We start from the raw sequence: 16,128 nt of genomic DNA, 5'->3' as shown, positions 1-16,128 counted from the left end.
CTACCCCCCCCCCCAAAAAAATAAATTCCCCCCCCAAATGTTTTTTTTAATTTTTCTTTCAAATCTAAAATACAAAAAATTGGTTTGATTAAACCTCTTGGGTCAAAGCCCCTAGAGGCTAGGGGCGAAGCCGCTAGTATTTAATAATTATGGATGATCTCTGTTAATTTAAAATATTTTTACGAGTGAGTCGATGTAAACCCGAAATGTATCAACAAAGGGGAGCCATCTAAAATAACACTGTAGCAGTTATTTTACTAAAATGCATGATAATACTAATATTTTGGTATTGTACAATGTATGTATGTTGTATGTATTTCGTTATTTCTGTAATTGAATTAGCTCCCATGTTAGATAATAAAAGGGGGGGGGGGGGGGCGAAAGTGACACTTTTTGTAACCAAAACTAAAAGTCAACAAAGGAACTCAACTAAAAAAAGAGTTACAGGTCTGAGATTTTGCATGGCAGTTGCTTTATAGGGGTAAAATATGGAACTGTGAAGAAACGGCGGCGCAACCGCCGAAAACCGCCGTTTCCCGCCGATTTTTTTTTGCCTTTTCTCGGCGGTTTTCGGCGGTTGCGACGCCGTTTCGTCACAGTTCCATATTGTACCCCTATAAAGCAACTGCCATGCAAAATGTCAGACCTGTAACTTTTTTTTAGTTGAGTTCCTTTGACTTTTAGTTTTGGTTTCAAAAAGTGTCACTTTCGCCCCCCCCCCCCCCCTTTTAAATATATATAGCACTTTAGTATGAAATTCTATAAGAGCTTAAATAAAATATTAAGCAATGCTTTAACTTTGGATGTAAGACCTATTTTTCAGATTTAATGTATCCCTTTCAGACAAGTTATTAATTGCGAAATAAATCAATCCTTTAACATACTTCCTAGTTAAACTAAAAAAAGTCTTTAAAAAATCCCATCGTAAAAGTTTAATTCGCCGGGAAATGTAAAATTAATGAAGGAAAAAAACTGCACGAGAAGGTTTACATATTATGTAACAGGAGTTTTAAACACCTAAGCTATTCAAAATCTTTTAAAATTAATACAAGTGAAAATATATATTTATTTTTTAAATAAACAAAATGTTAGTAACTTCATAGATTATTAGTTCTAATATTAGCACACCACACTTTCCTACCTTATAGAAAGTGTTAAAAACCGGTTTTTGATGTACAGCAGGAAATGAACAGCTGATTTTTCACTGACACCACAACAAGGGACCAAACAATTGGTCTGAAAAATAAACATGCGGACAATTTTTTTCTTTAAAAAATGCATTTTCAGTGCTTAACAATTTTGATGAAAATTTTAATAATACATTTTATATAATATTCAAATAACATCCATATTTAAATTATATCAACATTTGGTTTAAATGTTATTACTATTTACAGAGTTTAACAATTTTACACAAAATTAACAAAAAAAAAAAACATTTTTAGTAAATGACAAAAAATTAATCTAGAACTTCATTTTGGAACAAAATTTTTGGGATTACGTTTTTTTGCTTGTCAAAATGAAAGGTGTTGAAAAATCAACATAATAAACAGTCATTGAGTAATACAGAAAGATATGTCATTTATTTAGTCATTTTTGATTTGGAAAACGATAGTAAGCAAGCTAACTGGAGCCAGTTTAAAACTAGTTTACTGTGCATAAACTAGTTAATACCAGTTTGGAGTCATGATCAAACAGGTTTTCATCAGAAAGCTTGCTTTTGTTCAGAATTGATCTACATAAAAGTTTTTATTCATGACATATCTTTACAATTTTTTGCTGGTTTTAATAATAATTTGGCGGCCATTTTGTTTTTATTTTCCGCGCGTTTTCTCTATTAGATGATACAGGGTTGGGGGGTGATGATGATTTTGTACTTAGTACTTGTCCATAAGCTCGTTGAAGATCTTGGATGGCCTCATGGCAGCGTTGGCCTTGGCCTCGTCAACCTTGTAGTAGCCACCAACATCACAAGGAGGTCCCTGGCATTCAATCAGTTCTTTCACAATGGTCTCTTCGTTGTCCTTCAGGGCCTAAAATAATTAAGTTGGTTATTTAGGCTTAAAAATCTGAAAGAAACCTTTCTTTATTAATTTCTAAAACTACGCTTTAATCTCGAATTACAAGGGCAAAAATGGCAACTCTAGTAAATATATATATACTATTATACATATAGGTAAACTTTCTTTTGTATATACAGCTTATAATTATAATTTTTTTTTTCAATTTCTTCCCCTCCTTGAGGGAAAAAACAATAAAAAATTTGTTGGAGGGGTAAAAAAAGAATAAAATAAAGAGTACCTACTAAAAACAGATATGTATTTTTTCTGTCTCCTTGGGAAAAAAAACCAATAAACCTTGTACAGGATATATACCCCTGCTATTTGGCTATCCAACAAGCTTACCTTAGCCAAAGGAGCCCACTTGGCGTCCTTAGCAGCCAATTCCTCGGCCCAATACAGAGCAACATAGAAGTTGGAACCTGAAATAATTATCAGTTAGAAATTCTAAGCTTTTTAATACCTACATAATCAAGTTTATTTATTTCAGGAAACCTAAATCACTTGACAGGGTTTTAGAGGTTATCCTATTATATGAAGTAGGTACTAAGTTTTTTGTGTGTAAAGCTTAAAATTTCAATAACTACTAATGTGATTGGGGAAGCTTCAAATACATCATGGGATGGTTTTAGGCTACTTTTTGTCCCGTATCTACCCCTTTTGATACAGTGCCCTCTATATTCTAGAAGCGCAGTATAAAAAATGTATTAAAGCATTTGATATGTTGAGATACCTTTGGAAAACCTATATATATACATAATATTATATATTGGGGATAGTTTTATGCTATTTAATTACCTCTGTTGTCAAGCTGCTTGACCTTCCTGCCGGGAGACTTGTTGTTGTCCAACCACTTGCCCACAGCATTCATGAGGGTGTCGCCCAACAGGGTGGAGGTGGGGTTCTTGGTACGCTCACCAAGCTCCTAAAACATTGAAAAGGGTTGGTCAGGGATCTAAGGGATAAGACAAAGGCCGATAAATTGATGTATATTGTACGTACATTCCCAATTATGATGCACAAAATTACCCTTTCTATAGATTACATTTAGTGTTGGAACGTTTGGACACTCAACTTTTGCTTTTTCAAAATTCATTAGGAAAAGTCAACAAAGTTGTTAAGCCAACGAATAAGGAAACGCTATTATAAACTTTGGGGACTAGTATAACAAACAGCCCATTTTCTCTCTATCTCTCTCTCTGGGAATTTCATAAAATGCTATTCAAATTAGCACTTTATACATTTATTGATCAAGATTATTATTTTTGTTAAACTTAAAATCCTTAAAAGCCATAAAAACGCATTAGAAAAAGTATATTTTTCATATAAAAAAAACTAGATAGGTACAATTAAATATAAAAAGGTTGTATGAGGTGAACTTTAATATATATTAAAGACCTAACAAATTGTTGCTATTTGTCTTGTAATTCAATATATCCTAGTATTAGTCTAGAATGTTTCAAAAAAACAACCATTTTTTTTACATTTTTTCTGCCTACCTACCTAGTTTAAAAGATTTTAAATCAAAAAATATCTTTTCTTATCATATAAATAAAGGATTTCTTAAATGAACTTAATTTTTTGTAGTTTGAATTTTTTGTAAATAGATTGACATCATTTTATTTAAGTACACTTTAATATGTAATAATTCAGATTTTCAACTATAAATGTCAAAAAAAAGGTTAAGATTTCGTCAATTACAAGAATTCATCCTAATTGCTTGCTATCAAATGCTACAGTAAAGTCGAAGAAACACAAATTGACATTAACAAAGATGCACCTCTTAAAGAATGAAGATTGTTCTTTTAATTTAAAAACAATATTGAATCATATAAAAGATCAAAACAAAATGTAAAAATTTTCAGGGATCTAAAGGGATAAGGACTGGGCGATAAATTGATATATATCCCTAATGATGAAATACAAAATTACCCCTTTTGTAGATAAAATTTATTAGTTGAAATGTTTTGAACCTCAACTTAAGAAAAAAAAACTATTACAAATCTAATAGAAGTACCTAAACTTTTTAAGCCTACAAACTTTGGAGACCAGTTAAACTAATAGTCAATTACCTGGAAACCAATAGCAGTGGCGAGGTATTCACCCAGTGAATCCCATCTCAAGTGACCCTCCTTCAAGAACTAAAATAAAATTAATAAGGATTATCTGGCGTATTCAGAAATAGTATTATAAACATGGTGGGCATACAAAAAAAAACACCCAAAAAAACCCACCCAGGGTTTAAAAAAAAAAAAAACCAATAAAACCCCCATAAAAACCATTAAAACCCTGGGTTTTTAAGGGTTTTTGGGTTGGGTTTGGCTTTTTAAAAAAACCCTAGGTTTTTCCCCACCCTGATTATAAAGCAAGTAAAAAAACACAAAGAAGTCAGCAAAACTCATGGATCGTGAGGGATAAGACACTGCACGATAAATTGATCTACATCCACAATTATGATAAACAAAATTGCTACTACTGTAGATTAGAATTATTCGTTGAAAAGATTAAACACAACTAGTTAGGAACCAAACAGGGGTGTATATTCTGCACAAGATTTATTTTTTTTCCCCGGCTACAAAATTTGTTATTTTTTTCCCCCCCTAGTTTTTTCTCACCAAGTAGGGGGAAAAATGGAAAAATATTTAAAGGACTCTATATTTTATTTATTTTATCCCTCCTAACACACATTTTTTTATTTTCTATTCACTAAGGAGGGGGGGAAATGGAAAAAATGTTTTCAGTTTTCTTAATTTTTACATTTTTTTTCCCTCTAACCACTTATTTTTTATTTCCCCCCCCCCCCCCCTGAGCCGGGGATCCCATGCAGAATATACACCCCTGGAACCAAATAAAAAGAGATTAAAACTTTGGGTATCAGTGTAATTTACAGGCCTATGTCTTCTCCCTCCCTGTAATAAATACCTGTTCAACGTGCTTGGGGGCGCTGCCACCAGCTCCAGTTTCCAGGAGGACACCTCCAGCCAGCAGAGGGACAATAGACAACATCTAGTTTAACAACCAATCAATCAATTATTCGATTATAAATATTTCAGGTTAACGAAAGGTTTCGTGATTTCTATACCGAACATTTTTCATTTTACAAAAGGAAAAAAATAAATTGCATCAAAATAGAAGGTAAAATCATTAAGGATGCAGATGTAAAAAAATTACAGAAAACACATGACTGGAATATCTTTACTTGACGAGGAAATGCAATTTTCTTGATTAAACTGAAAGGAAAATTAAATAAAATCACTAAGTGCACTTTTTATACCAGATCAATAAAAATCCTATTATTTTATAAAAAAAAATGCGACAAATATTTTATTGAAAAAAAAACGCGCTAAATGTTATTAATTGATTGATTGCCTTAGCGGATGTGCCGAGCTCAAGAATGGGGAACAGGTCAGTGAGGTAATCTCTGAGCACGTTGCCAGTGCAGGTGATTGTGTCCTGACCGGCGCGCGCGCGAGTACAGGCAATCTTCATGGCTTCTTCAGGCTTGGCAAACTCAATATCAAGACCTTAAAATTTTATAGGTAATAAACAGCTTTTCGAGGGATATAAAAATGTACAATTATAAGATTAAAACCAGTTTTCGTAGCTAAGGCACGGATCAAGAATAATGCGATACGATACATAATTTACTTTTTAATCCTAGTGATATTGAAATATTATGAGACTCAAACTCTCAAATCCAACTTTTCCACGTATAATGAATAAATCAAAAATGAAATATTAAAATATGAATCATGAAATATTGTTATTAGTGAGAAACTGTTTTAACCCAATACTCATTAAAATTATCATCCTTTATATAAAGTAAGTACCTAGTAAAGGTTTTTTTTGCCTGAAGCTTAAGATCTCAATAAATACTGGACCATTTGGGTTCTCCATTTTAGGTAAGCTTTACACGGGTCTTGTGATGGTAATAGGCTATTTTATTTTCAGTTTTAAGTCTTGGGAATAGGATAGTTTTTTCTATCCCATTTTTGCACTGTTGAATACAGAGCAGCACCTAAATGCTAGGGGCTAGAATATAAAGTAACTTTTATTCAATTTTACTCTATCCTGGCTATCCTATCTATACCTGTGGTATCATGTTCAGCCAGGTACTTCTTGGCCAGGGAGATGAGGTTGGCATCGTGAGCTCTGGCAGGATCCAGCCAGAACACGGCCTTGGCTCCGGAGGCTCTAGCTCTGTTTACGGCAAGCTTCACCCAGTCCTAAAGTTAACAATGAATTTGAGATATTTGTTTTAAATAAAATATTCAAAATTAGGAGGTGGACTTTTAGCAATCTCGTAATGTAAATGTCTAGAATCCTTAAAAAAACCTTCTTTCTGGATATTAGTGATGGGAATCCGGATCCGGAATCCGAATCCGGAATCCGCCCAATTTTCGGCAAATTTTGGAATCCGAATCCGGATCCGGAATCCGTTTTTTATAGCGGATTCCGGATTCTAAATTGGTAGGCTAAAATTACCGTCTTTTTTCTTACAACTTCCTCTGTTTGAAGGCAAAGATCAAAAAAAAATTTCTACATAACAAATTTTAATAATTACTAATGTGATGTAAATGTTTTAGTTATGCTGGAAGTCAACACTTTAAACAAATCAAGGCTTCAACCAAGTAACATAGTGATAAATTAACGAAAAAAGCTATCCCTCTGTGACGGACGGCCTTTTAAAATACTGCTAGAATCCGGAATCCGAATCGGGAATCCACCAAAAATAAGAATCCGGAATCCGCAAGAATCCGTCACTTTTTTTGACGGATTCCTTCAGAATCCGGAATCCGAATCCGGCCCAAAAATTCGACGGATTCCCATCCCTACTGGATATCAATTATCTATCAATCAATCTCCAGATGTCTCCATCCTCTACTATCTATCCAACTGTTATCTACCTTGATGGGAGCATCCTTGGTCTGGCACATTCTCCAGATGTTTCCAGCCTCTACTATCTATCTATCTATATCTATCTACCTTGATGGGAGCATCCTTGGTCTGGCACATCCTCCAGATGTCTCCAGCCTCGACAGAGTGCTGGAAGATGGTGGCTCCGGATTCATCGGTGACAACAACGGTGCCCTGCAATAAATAGTCCATTATTATTTTTGTGTTGACTGTACTGTTTTCATGTAGTAAAGGGAAAGATACAACTGTAGAAAGTGGCTTATTAGAATTTGTCAATAAAAGGTTTAGGCTATTTTTCTATCTACCCTACCTCTTAGAATACGTGGTCCCCACATGATAGCGGAGCAGCCGCTAATTGTTAATCCAAGTTAAGTTATAAAAGTTAACCAGAAGAAAAGTTATATGCAATCAGTATTAAATCTTCTAGCCAAACAGTAATTTATTTTATCTAAAATTACTACCATACTATATTTTATCAATTACCTTAGCGGGGATCTCGAAGGTCTTGTCGTGGCTGCCGTACTCCTCAGCCTTCTGGGCCATAAGACCAACATTGGACACGTGACCAGTGCTCTTCCAGTCAAACTGACCGTTGGCAATGCAGTCCTCAATGATAGCCTACAAATAAAACAAGATAATAAGATACCTACAATTGGTCAAAATGTGGCAAAGTTGCTCTACAATAACAGAAATGCCAAGCATGTAAAAAAATCTTTATAAATCTACGACAATTTGAAGTGTCTAATTACCTTGTAGATGGTGGAGTAGCTTCTGTCGGGGATGATACACTTGACCTCCTCCAACTTGTCGTCCTTGTTCCACATAGCGCCACCGTCTCTCACAACATTGGGCATACTGGCGTCGATGATAACATCGCTGGGCACGTGCAAGTTGGTAATACCCTTAATAATAAAAAAGTTCTATTTTTGTGGCACAGAAAATTATTTTTAAAAATCTTGATGAAAAAAAAATCTAAGATGGGCATTTTTAAAATTATGACGCAAACGCAATTCATCTAATTTTTAAGTTTAATTTTATTTTAGTTTTATCGGGCATAAAAAGAGTAGGTCATTACAACATTCCATAGTCTAGCCCTACGAAAAAAGTATTACGCTTGCCTCATTCTTGCGTCATTTACAGCTAGAGGTATTTAATATATTTGTTTGTTAAAATATATATTCTTTAGAATTATTAGAATTGAAACAAATTCTTTGCATAAAAATGTTCTTAAATTATTTCTTTGCTTTCATTTTGCAATGGCTACCCCCCGTTCTCCCTCAAAAAAGTCTGCCAAGTGCAGCAAGAGCCAATCAGCTGATTTTTAGATTACGCGGATTTTTTTCCTGGTTACAGGAACAGCTGATCGTCGAGGCGCACACAAGTGCGTGTGTGTGTCTGGGTGTGTGGAAGCGCAGGAGTTAAGTTGACCTGGCTGTGGCTAGCTGCACAAACACACAAGTCACGTTTATCTACACACGCGGAAAAGCATAGGAATAAATCAATCTTAAATTTCAAATAGTGTAGTAATATTTTAATAAAAATAAGGCATTTTTAGTTTAAAATCTTAAATTACTAGCCCTAGATGAATATTTCTGACTTACCCTAATCCCTGGGGATAGCCTAGCAGCCTAAACTTGGCAGACGCCACAAAAAAATCTACATTATTTGTACAGACGAAAGCTGAAGCATAAAACTTGGCTATTTGCGTCATTTGAAGGGGGACAGTCCCCTACTTCCCCAAGAATTTTAAGGCTATTTTAAATCTATATACGCTTAGAGGCTGCTGACACACTTAGCAACTAAGCACAAGGTGTTCCTACAAAAATAATAACTGATGTAGGCAATTACCTACCTAACAAAGCTAAAAAATTGTATATTGATTTAACTTATTTTATTTTCATACATAAGATTTGTCTTTCTTTGTCCTCTCCCTGCAACCATGATCATACAGGATAATTATTTCTTTCAAAATTATTTTAAAATTAAAAATCATTTTAAATCTAAGCAAAAGTAAGAATATTGAAAAGCAAAAAAATGTATACGATATGCGGTCAAATACAATATGAAGGACATTTTTCCATTAAGGTGCAAAGAATGGAATTTAAAAAAACGGGCATTTGATTTCTGCGTTTTTATGTACATTTTTTTGATTACATCAAAATTTTGTTGCTAAGAGGAGTAATTTTTATATCTTTAAAGCGCATTACTTATGATAATGAATCAAATTTGTTTGCATGAAATAGGCCCGTTGATGCATAGACGCCTGACAAAGCAGCAGTAGATACTTACATTGTTGGAGTCGACCATTGCGAGTCCAGGTCTCTTGGTGTATGTGTCCATCAGATCAGCCTCAATCTCAGCCTGCTTCGGGTGGCCCTAAAATAATTTTAATCGTAAGAATATGAAATATTTTAAGCGCCATTTTGAATGTAAAGTCACAAATAAGTCTGTTCATAACTTAATAGATAATTAACTAACGGCTATGCCCCTAGCATCTAGTGGCTTTGTATACAAAGGGGAAAGAAAATTAAATGTCCTGAAATAAAATAGCCAAAAACCATCACAGGACCTATGGGAAGCTAACCTTCAATCGGGAACCCAATCGGTTCAGTAGTTGAGATCTTATGCTTCAGACAAAAAAAAACCTTACTACTTTATATCATAGAACTAGCGGCTACGCCCCTAGAGGCCTCTAGTGGCACTTTAAATGTTTTTGTTTGTTAAAGTTAATTTTTATGACGATACCTCTTTATTTGACGTTGAAGTCTCCCCTAATTTTTTTAAAATTTCGATTTTTTTGTCATTTCTCTTGGGAGGGTGGTGGTACCCTCCCCCAAAATAGTTATAAACCTTCCCGGGACTTATGAGAAGCTACCCTGTTAAGGAGAACCCGATCGGTTCAGCGGTTAGCGAGATCCTTCGGTACACACAGACAGACACACAGACACACAGACATCCTGTTACTTTAGTATAAGGATAACAAGAATATCACTAAAAAATTCTTCAAAATCTTAATTGCAATGTTTAAAAATATTGTTCATTCTTATTTATTTACAAATCAAAGTTAAAGCTACCTTAATTTTGTCATAAACATCACCAAGACCATTGTTAGGGTTGACACCAAGTTCAGCAAACAGAGCTCCGTGCTTGGCAAAAACATCCTGAACAGTTGAAAATTAAATCTAATTATATCTTAAATTGATAAATCAATGTATATTATTGTACAGTCTATGGAGGGAGGGGACAATGGGCTTTATGTTACACTAGTCCCCAAAGTTTTTAATTACTTTGGGGACTTTTGTTAAATTTCGATTGTTTGGTTCATTAGATTAAATATCCTATTATTACAATCTTCAGAAGAAGTAATTTTGTTTATCATTATTGGGGGTGTGTATCCATTTTTCGACCATTGTCTTATCCCTTAAGATCCCTATGTACACTGTACAGTCATACAATATAAATTAGAACAAGTCACAACTTTCAAAAGGAAGTGGTTGCTCACCTTGAAGTAGACCTTGACACAGTGTCCGAAGATGATTGGGTCAGAAACCTTCATCATGGTGGCCTTCATGTGCAGGGACATCATTAAGCCTAGAATTTACAAATTTCTGTTGATGTATACTGTATAGGGATAAATGTAATTTTAAGAACAAAAGAATAGATTTAGCTTACATCATAATATCCTTATAATAGAGTAACATGATGTCTGTCTGTTTGTACCTTAATATTTCGCTAACCGCTGAACCTATATGGTTCTCCTTTAAAGGGTAGCTTCTTAAAGGTCATTGGAAGGTTTTTAACTATTTTTGGGGAGGGTTCCACCACCTTCTCAAACCTTTGCTTTTTAAATCTAAAGGAAAAATAGAGGCCTCTTGGGGGCGTAGCCGCAAGTCATAAATAAATCAACGTCAGATTAGCAACTGCAAATTTTAGTAATACCTTTATCGAAGCAGTCTTGGATCTCCTTCTCGAAGAACTCATTGAGGGCCTTGATGCTGAGCTTGGTGGCGTCAATGACCTCGCCCTGCTGCAGCGCCAGAGTCTCCTTCAACACCTTGGTGGTACCGTCAGCCTGGTGTAGGGTGATCTTCACGTTGCCAGCCTGAAATAAATAGAGGTATAAATAGAACTCAGCCTCCCCATTTCAATTGTTGTTTAAGAAATTTTGGGGGTTCCCTCCCCTAAAATAATTAAAAACCTTCCCAGAAGCTACCCTGTAAAGTAAACCCATATAGGTTCAGCAGTTGGCGAGATCCTTCAATACACATTACACACACAAAAAAAGCATCCTGTTACTTTATCATAAGGATTAGAAAAATTTGATGAAATGTTCTCATTACCTTGGGCATGATGTGGCTCTGTTCAGAGGAGAAGAAGTCTCCGTCAGCCATGGAGGCAACGCAGGTCCTTGAGGTGTTCTTCCAGGGCTTCATGCCAGGGGATCTTAATAGACAAGACGTTACTTTTTATTTATAATGGGTGATAAATTTATGTTCGTCCCTAGTGATGATACACAAAACTACCCCGTCTGTAGAATAAAATTAGTGGTTGAAACGTCATGAACCAACCAACAGAATATAATACTTTGGGGACTAGTATAATAAACAGCCCTTCCTGAATTAAATATCTAAAATAATAATTGTGTAAGTAACGCAGCAACAAAGATTACCTCTTCTCAATCTTCTTGGCGTTTTCCTTGACGGGGGGAGCAGCACGACGGTCAGAGTTACCCTCACGCAGAACAGGGTTCACAGCAGATCCGAGAACCTGGCAAAATAGAAACGTTTAGGTAGATTCTTTAGTGTTAGGCACAAAACTTTGGAATACAAAATTTCTAACTTTACTCGGAAGGAAAAAAAAACAAGGATGACTGACAACCTTTATTAATAGCGAAGCTTAAAAGTTATGGATGGACATCTTGAAACAAGTTAACTGTACGACAGTGTCAAGAAAAATAAACATTAGTTAAACTAGAATAAATCACAAAACGGACGGACGGACAAAGTGAATTATAAAGTAGCTTCGCTACTAAAAATAATAAAATGAAATGCTCACCTTGGCATAAGTCTCCTTGATCTTGGCCTCTTCATCATTCTTGGGGTTGGCGGGGTAGTCGGGCACATTGTAGCCCTTGGCCTGCTCAGATAATTCATTTAGAAATGGACAAAGTTTTAAAAATCTTTTGCTTTGATTACAGTAAAATTTCAATAAGTAACTTATTTTACTAATAATGTTTGTATGCTGTAAATTTGAAGAAAAAAATATACATTTTTTCATTCAGATTTCCTTCATATACCATACCAGCAAAAAAATGCCTTCAATTCTTAAGGAATTGTTTTTGCTTGCAGTTACCTTTTTTATGTTCTACCAAAATTCAAAGGCTTATTAAAATAATTTTGTTACAACTTTTTAAAAAGTTTGTTTGTGTGTAGACAATATTTGTGTTTAGACCTAAGTAGTAATGCGAGTAGTTTGTCCATGATTTAAAAATATTTTCCTGTAGTTCAGCAATGCATTCCAAGAGCTGGGGGATGGAGGCGGAGATGTTGGGCAGCTTGATGATATTGCCATCTGGGGTCTGAAATACAATTTTATTTTTTGGGGGGAAGATTAATTAATCTTTTAAAGATGTATCCTTCTATCACAGAGAACAATCAGGGATCTAAAGGGATAAGACAATGGCTGATAAATTGATGTACATCCCCAATGATGATACACAAAATTACCACTTCTGTAATTTAAATTTTTAACACTCAACTTAATGAATCAACCAATCAAAATTCATTCAAGTCCTCAAAGTTGTTAAGTCAACGAATAAGAAAATGTTAATGTAAAACTTTGGAGACTAGAGTAATAAACAGCTCATTGTCCCCTCTCTCTATGGAAAACATTTATTCAATCTAATTACATAAATATTCTTAGTTCAGAATTCCTAAAAAGAAAGCTAAGAATTGCAAACTAAAATATTTCAGATATTGAGATTTGAGAGTATAAAAGAAACATTTTTGAATGATCCTGATTTTTATTCCTGGACCAATATCAAACCTCCATATTTTTTATAAAACCTACACAGGGCTTTAACCCTTAAGAACAATCACAATTAATTATCTTAAAGCACAAAATCTATAAGCAAATGAATAAGATGGGGGGGGGGGGGGGGGGTGGCTGAACTTACAAAACAATGGATTTTTCAGATTTTTTGTTTGGTCTGTGTCCGAACGTTGAACTCTATGCATTTAGAACTCTAATAATTAATCTTCAAAACTGTGAGATCACTAAGCATTAAACTTATAACCCCCATTTTTTGTGAAAACAAAAAAAATATCACCTTAGCAAGTTCTCCAAGGGCGCTGAGTTCGTCGGGAATTCTCTGTTCTGGTGTTAGTCTACACAAAAAATATAATTTGCTAGATTTCGAAACTATCACATTATTGTACATATGGATTTTTTACATACAAAACAAGGCGAGAATAAAGATTTATTGCATGGTTTTGAACCTTTTACATGACTGTACAAATAGTCAAGACTTGTAAAAATATGTTAGATAATGTTGCTTAATTTAAAAATCTACTAAAAAGGTACTTTTTTACCTTTCAGGGAAGTGTGCAATAAGTCTGCCAGCAACGGAAATGTCACGTTTCTCAACCTACGAACAATTACAATTATAGAAAAAAAAATGAAATAGGTATTTCTGTATCCTACCTGCGTTTTTAAAATATTATCCCCATACAAGTTAAAATGAAGGAATAAGTGTAGAAATTAAAATTAATCACTAGAGTAAACTTTCTATTTGACAGCTGGGTGAACGCTTGCTTGACGGTCACGTGTACATTAAAAAGAAGTTTGGGAAACTTTCAAAAAAAAGTCAGATTTATCTTACAGCTATTTCTAGGTATATACATACAAATATGAAAGAATTTCAAAGCGTCACTAAATATGCCAGGGATTTAAAGGCTGTAATTTGTAAGTTTTAGTATGTTCTACATTCGAGCTCAAAGTTGATTGGTTTGCACAAAGTGTCCAAACTTTTGAACCAATAATTCTTCAAACTGGTTTTTGTCCATTAAATTAATTTGTCGTCCAGTATCCAATCCCTGGCATATGAATACCTACTACTACTAGGTGAAATGCAGAAATATTTAGTTGTTCTAGTTATATTTGACCAACAGAAAAGCTTACAGCTAGCTAATTTTCTATCTATCCATGTCTATCCCGAGAGGTTATACGGGTAGTAGAAAAATAGTTGCATCTTTCCATCCTTCTATCTATCTTATCTATCCAATTATCTATCTAAATATCTATCTCGATACCAGAAGGCTTGGCATATCTCTGGATGACAGGTAGAAGGGAGTAGGTTGTCAGAATTTAGTATCTTTCTACCCTTCTATCTGTGTTATCTATCCTTCTATCTGTGTTATCTATCCAACTATCTATCTAGATATCTACCTCGATGCCAGAAGGCTTGGCAAATCTCTGGATGACAGGTAGAAGGGAGTAGGTTGTCAGAATTTAGTATCTTTCGATCCTTCTATCTGTGTTATCTATCCAACTATCTATCCTATCTAATATCTACCTCGATGCCAGAAGGCTTGGCAAATCTCTGAATGACAGGTAGAAGAGAGTAGGTGGCCAGCATAGGAGCTTCGTCTGTTTCTGTGTAGATAATTTTGCTCCAGTCAACTTTGGAGGTGCTCAGCCATCTACAAATAAGATTCATTACAGACAGATCGACTATCTTAATAATATATCTTATAGGTATATGTTAATAACCACAATTATCAAGTAGCTGCTCTACTAGAAAACAAGAAAAATACCCTGCATCCCTGGAGAGTTACTAACCAGGCCATATTTGAAGATACCCTACATCCCTGGAGAGTTTCTAACCTGGCCATATTTCAAGATACCCTACATCCCTGGAGAGTTACTAACCTGGCTATATTTGAAGATACCCTACATCCCTGGAGAGTTACTAACATGGCCATATTTGAAGATACCCTACATGCCTGGAGAGTTAATAACCTGGCCATATTTGAAGATACCCTACATTCCTGGAGATACTAACCTGGCCATATTTGAAGATACCCTACATCCCTGGAGAGTTTCTAACCTGGCCATATTTGAAGATACCCTCCATCACTGGAGAGTTACTAACCTGGCCATATTTGAAGATACCCTACATCTCCGGAGAGTTACTAACCTGGCCATATTTGAAGATACCCTACATCCCTGGAGTTACAAACCTAGTAATATTTGAAGATACCCTTCATGCCTGGAACGTTAATAACCTAGCCATATTTGAAGATACCCTACATCCCTGGAGAGTAACTAACCTGGCCATATTTGAAGATACCCTACATCCCTGGAGAGATACTAACCTGGCCATATTTGAAGATACCCTACATCCCTGGAGAGTTACTAACCTGGCCATATTTGAAGAAACCCTACATCCCTGGAGTGTTCCCAACCCTAAACGTAATCCCAACATTTTTATCCCTCTGAAAATAAAAGTTAAGATACAACAAAAAGTTATTATTTGCACTAAAAAGTAAATATATCCTTACAAAAAAAGGAACAGGATAATATATGTCTGTCTGACAGTCTGTAGTAAAGTTTAATGTTTTAGCAAAATGTTCTAGGGGTGTAGCTGCTAGTATATATAATGTTATGTATAACTATAAAATGTTAAGCAAACTAGACCTATCAGGCCTTATATCAAGTTTAAGATTAAAAGTAAACACTTTACAAAATATACAAAAACATATGTTTAAATTATTCTAAGAAAGGATATTCATTGTATAATGTATTTGTATATAAAATTGATGGATACAAGCTAAATGAATTCTATAAAATAAGAAATATACCAAAGTATACTCTTGTGGATTTTTATTTTTATTTGACGGATTTTCTTATTCGCATTTGGAAGATTTACAAATTTAAATACTAACAATAAAATCCAAATTACACTGATGTTAACATTACCATTAACTCACGCCAACTCATACGAACACACAAAATTCCTCAAAAATATGGACGTCAATGTCAACGTAAATCAGACATTTTCACACATTTTAGGGGAGAGGGGGGGGGTTGTGTGAAAGGGGTAAGACGGAGTTATATTAGGGGGATTATTTAAGGGGTGAAATTAAGGGGG

The 16,128-nt window shown here is 34.8% G+C and overlaps 2 protein-coding genes across 7 annotated transcripts in view; both read right to left on the bottom strand.

Moving 5' to 3' along the window:
* LOC145304530 (NAD(P) transhydrogenase, mitochondrial-like) overlaps window positions 1-1,240 on the bottom strand; it is a 76,667-nt gene extending 75,427 nt beyond the window's left edge. For both annotated transcript variants that reach the window (XM_080146429.1, XM_080146427.1), the window contains exon 1: window positions 1,142-1,240. The gene's annotated coding sequence lies outside the window, so the exon portion shown is untranslated. The remainder of the gene's footprint in view (window positions 1-1,141) is intronic.
* LOC145304531 (isocitrate dehydrogenase [NADP]-like) lies at window positions 1,236-15,509 on the bottom strand. 5 transcript variants are annotated; one of them, XM_080146430.1, is made up of 22 exons: window positions 15,398-15,509; window positions 14,551-14,677; window positions 13,568-13,623; window positions 13,306-13,363; window positions 12,478-12,555; window positions 12,033-12,116; window positions 11,647-11,744; window positions 11,318-11,420; window positions 10,917-11,079; window positions 10,480-10,568; window positions 10,052-10,138; window positions 9,267-9,353; window positions 7,727-7,879; window positions 7,461-7,595; window positions 7,047-7,151; window positions 6,151-6,286; window positions 5,430-5,584; window positions 4,983-5,066; window positions 4,133-4,201; window positions 2,859-2,985; window positions 2,406-2,482; window positions 1,236-2,033 (listed from the first exon to the last, which is right to left on the bottom strand). In XM_080146430.1, exons 1-22 carry the CDS (start codon window positions 15,460-15,462, stop codon window positions 1,878-1,880), a joined length of 2,292 nt encoding a protein of 763 aa, XP_080002556.1. In that variant the 5' UTR covers window positions 15,463-15,509; the 3' UTR covers window positions 1,236-1,877. The 5 variants fall into 5 exon arrangements, with proteins under 5 accessions (XP_080002556.1, XP_080002559.1, XP_080002557.1 ...); XM_080146433.1 differs by lacking the exon at window positions 15,398-15,509 and adding an exon at window positions 15,175-15,197; XM_080146431.1 differs by lacking the exon at window positions 15,398-15,509 and adding an exon at window positions 15,040-15,139.
* Between the last annotated feature and the right edge of the window lie 619 nt (window positions 15,510-16,128).

This window comes from Acartia tonsa, chromosome 13 (genome assembly GCF_053477335.1).
Source record: "Acartia tonsa isolate MP-2025a chromosome 13, ASM5347733v1, whole genome shotgun sequence".
Lineage (NCBI taxonomy): Eukaryota > Metazoa > Arthropoda > Copepoda > Calanoida > Acartiidae > Acartia > Acartia tonsa.
Note: the sequence above shows the minus strand (reverse complement) of the source record. Positions and strands in the feature narration are given on the sequence as shown.

Coding starts and splice junctions, on each gene's coding strand:
- LOC145304531 (XM_080146430.1), bottom strand. CDS start 15,462: ATGTTGGGATTACGTTTAGGGTTGGGAACACTCCAGGGATGTAGGGTT. Junction 12,556..13,305: donor CCCTTGGAGAACTTGCTAAG/GTGATATTTTTT, acceptor ATTGTATTTCAG/ACCCCAGATGGCAATATCAT. Junction 10,569..10,916: donor CCAAGACTGCTTCGATAAAG/GTATTACTAAAA, acceptor TGTAAATTCTAG/GCTTAATGATGTCCCTGCAC.